Raw genomic sequence first — 4,072 nt, forward strand, 5'->3', positions numbered from 1 at the left:
ACAGCAAAACACTGTGATGCTGAACACATATACGCTAAAGAGTACCATAGCTTTAAGCACTGAGAATTAGGCGAGGTTGGGTGCTGTCATCTACTTTAGAGTCACTGGGTCATGTGATCAAATTTCGCTCTATTTATTGGCCAAAGGCACGTGTCTAGGATACCGGACTGCGACGTCACCCGGGGGACTCGTATTAAAAATAAGAACAAAAATCCGTAGTGAAAGTATTCCAGAGCCAGTTTGCGCTTCCTTATTTACTAGAGCAGGTCTATTGCATAGGTGAATATTTGCCCGTACGTTCTGAAAAAAAAAAAAAAAAAAAAAAAAAAAAAGCAGATGTACATACAAATGCAAGGGGCACACTGTGGAATTAATTTCTAAAACTATGTTTTTTCTTTTTTTAAGTCGGGTTCGTCGTATTTAATCAACAAAAGAATCAGAAAAAGGATTTGTCCATTCTTTCCAGTTTGTTTCTCTTTGCAAGAATAATAAGAAAAAGGGAAATATACTACAAAAGCTGGAACTCGAACATACAAGTGTGCGCGCGAGAGAAAGGGGTTAAAAAGAACATTTGGAGAGTTTCACTATGGAAGAAAATGATCATAGCAACAGAAATGTGGAGCGTCAGGATTCGGGCGATGAGTCGAATAGGGCTTTTCTACCCCTGTTGCAGGCTCCTGGAAACGTACTCCCGCACAGAATAACCAACTTTTACATCGACAACATTTTAAGACCAGACTTTGGTCGCAGGAAAGAAGGAACCAGACGTGATGAAATTAATATAGTTGAAAGAGAAAATCGATGTCCATCGGCTCCCGGATCAGGGCAGGTAGGAGCCCCAGTGTCAGAGGAAGGAACCTCGAGCACTAACCAAGTAAGCGCGTCTAAGAAAACTGATATTACCGCGGACGCACCTCTGAAAACCCGTGCAGAGACTGGAGATCAATCGTTAAGCTCAGATTCGGATTGCTCGCAAAGTAACGCTTTGCCGTCGAAAAAGCCAATGCTTTGGCCGGCTTGGGTATATTGCACAAGATATTCCGACAGGCCTTCATCAGGTAAGAATATATTTTCTTTCCATAGCTATAGGCTATTCAAGAACTCATATATCACCTGTTATAAATGTTAAACGCAAGCAGGCGTTTTGGTATGAAAGTGCACAATTAATAAAACACTAAAGTTCTACAAAGATTTCGTCGATTAAAAGGGGACACGGAAACAGAGCTAATGTTATGAATGTAAAACGGCCCGCCAAGAATCAAGGAGTTTTATTATGTGGCTAAATTAGTCTTATTAAAAAAGAAAGGAAAAAAAAATGCTATTATTATTATTTATATAAATTTCATATTTTGAAATCCAATATTCATTGGAAATTTAACGACAGGACATTTTTGATGCTGTAAACGAGTACAATAATTACCACTTTGTCACTATTAATATTATTATTATTATTATTATTATTATTATCCAGGCGTGGTAGGCCTACTATTTAGTCAGGGTCATTTAAGGCTAAAACATCCTAAGAGGAAAATCAACGTTTGTTTAATATGATGCAGTTTGACCCCCGGTAACATTCGACTTGACATTTCTTTTAGTTTGATCAGTTCTCCATTTTCTCGAACATTAGACTTCAGGTTCATATATATTTTTGTCTTTATTTTCAAGCAAACGTAACGAATAGTTTTGCGCCATTGTTACTTCGATGTCTTTGTTGATATTTAATTAGCATATTTTTGACAATGGAGTTGTCCGCACCATGGAGGCTAAATGCTAAATCATATCCTTTCAAAAGTATCTATTGAAATAAATATGCCATCCACACACTGGCCACCATAAGAGAGAACTAGGACAATTTTAGACAATTTTCATTTAAAAAAATAAAATAAAAATAGTCTTCTGATGAACTAATTTCAAACGAATTTTAAATGGCGCACAAAATGGCCCTCTGAAAAAGTAGCAACTCAAGTTATTACGTTGAAACTTCTCGGATCATTATATTCCAAAATAATCTGGCGCATTAAACTTAACCTATTTTTAATATGCACTTTGTAAACACAGTGAGGTCAAACTTTTAAACAGTTAAATATATGCATAATTTGCTACTTGGACAGGTCACACATATTAAAAGGTATATAATCCGATTGTTATTGTGTGTAATGGTATCTTAAATAGATTTTTCGATTTTGAATGAAATGTGACGATTACAATCATACCATAAAGTGGTTTAAAACGAAAGAATAACCTATAGATTTTATGCAAAACTTACAAAAAAAAAAAAAAAAAAAAAAAAAAAAAAGAAAGAAATAGGGCGCGAGCAAGGGCTCGTCTCATAGGCTACAGATCAATCCATTGTCAGCATTCATGCCACGCGGAACCTTGGGTATATTTGGGTACTATCAAAATAACAAAACAAAACAAAAAGGGTGATATAAAGTCAGGTGAACCACTGGCGATAAACGACAGGTGCTACACTTATAACATGTTTATTAAAAATGTTATCTTATAAATGTAGTTCCTATGGTAACACAGAGAGGAGAAAGCCTTTTCACCCCTCCCTTGCTGGCAGCCACCCCCACCCCCACCAACACCACTACACCATTCTTCCATAGCCAAAACTAACTCAATGAAACATTCGATCTAAAAGAAACCTTGCTCCAGATTTTTCGTATATCTTTCTAACCCCCACTGTTTATTATTATTATTATTATTATTATTATTATTATTAATGTTCTGCTAATTGTAATAAAAAATGAATGTGTTCGATTTATGGCATGAGCAAAGCGTGATCCCTCTCATTGTATTCTGAAATGTAGGACCAAGATCCCGCAAACCAAAGAAGAAAAATCCAACCAAGGAAGACAAGCGTCCAAGAACAGCCTTTACAGCGGAGCAACTCCAGAGACTCAAGACTGAATTCCAGAATAACCGTTACCTGACGGAGCAAAGGAGGCAAGCTTTGGCACAGGAGCTCGGCCTTAACGAATCTCAAATCAAAATCTGGTTCCAGAACAAAAGAGCAAAGATTAAAAAAGCTACGGGGAATAAAAACTCACTTGCATTACACCTGATGGCACAGGGACTGTACAATCATGCCACAGCAGCAAAGGACGACAAATCAGACAGTGATTAACGTGAAGGCGAGGATATCTAAAATGCAATAATCCTAAAAAAGGGCCAGTGTACAAAATACCAGCATTAAACGGATAAAAACTTTATGAGATATGATTCTGCAATATTATATTATGTATATATATATTTTGTGTAGGGTGGTGTAAAACTTTTTCAACTAGCATCACTGCTTTACACTGACTGAAACTTCAGATAGTCTGTGAGGAAATATTCGCTTTGATTTACACTTGACGTTGAGCCACATGTGACCGTGTTTAATCCATGCTGAAGTCCAAAGATTTTTTCTGCTGCATTCAGGCAACTGTGATTTAAAATAAATGGCAAAATGTTTTATCTTATCTCAATGTTTTTTTCATGTATAATTTTATTACTCCGGATGAATGTTTTACTTTCTTGACTTGAACTGTGTTACAGAGACATGGTATTTAAAAAGACAACATTACATATCATTATATCATGTTTAAAAGAATTCAGTATATTGTATTTAAAGATCTATGGTTTGTGAAAACACTTTCCATCATGGATGTCCTAACATATTCAGGAAATAGATCAGACATCTGAATGCATTTGTTGTCAGCAAAACTGCGAAAGACAACATAACACTTCTAAATGCAAGTACTTGACTTAATCTGTTGTCTGCTGAATTTAGATGGGAATGTACAATAAAAGTGTCCTCTTCTTTTTTCAAAAGGATATCTGGCAAAGTTTTTTACATTTCGTTTCGATGTGGAGCAATAGCTTTTATCCCTCGTTTGTAGCTTCAGTACGAGATACTAATTTTTATTTTGCAAAAAATGTCAGTCTCAAACTCTTAGGTAAACAGGTTATTATTTGAGTATTAATTAAACAAAAAACAGTGTGGAAAATAATTTGCCTTTGCACTACTACAATATCCTGCAATTACCTTTTGTAAATGAAAGTTATGAGGTTTTGCTTAACAGTG

General features: G+C 35.7%; 1 protein-coding gene across 1 annotated transcript; it reads left to right on the top strand.

The window, feature by feature from the left end:
• Positions 1 to 220: 220 nt before the first annotated feature.
• Positions 221 to 3,839, top strand: LOC127442344 (homeobox protein engrailed-2b). Its single transcript, XM_051700300.1, has 2 exons — positions 221 to 1,058; positions 2,814 to 3,839. Exons 1-2 carry the CDS (start codon positions 587 to 589, stop codon positions 3,128 to 3,130), a joined length of 789 nt encoding a protein of 262 aa, XP_051556260.1. The 5' UTR covers positions 221 to 586; the 3' UTR covers positions 3,131 to 3,839.
• The last annotated feature ends 233 nt before the right edge of the window (positions 3,840 to 4,072 follow it).

Source organism: Myxocyprinus asiaticus, chromosome 6, assembly GCF_019703515.2.
Source record: "Myxocyprinus asiaticus isolate MX2 ecotype Aquarium Trade chromosome 6, UBuf_Myxa_2, whole genome shotgun sequence".
NCBI lineage: Eukaryota > Metazoa > Chordata > Actinopteri > Cypriniformes > Catostomidae > Myxocyprinus > Myxocyprinus asiaticus.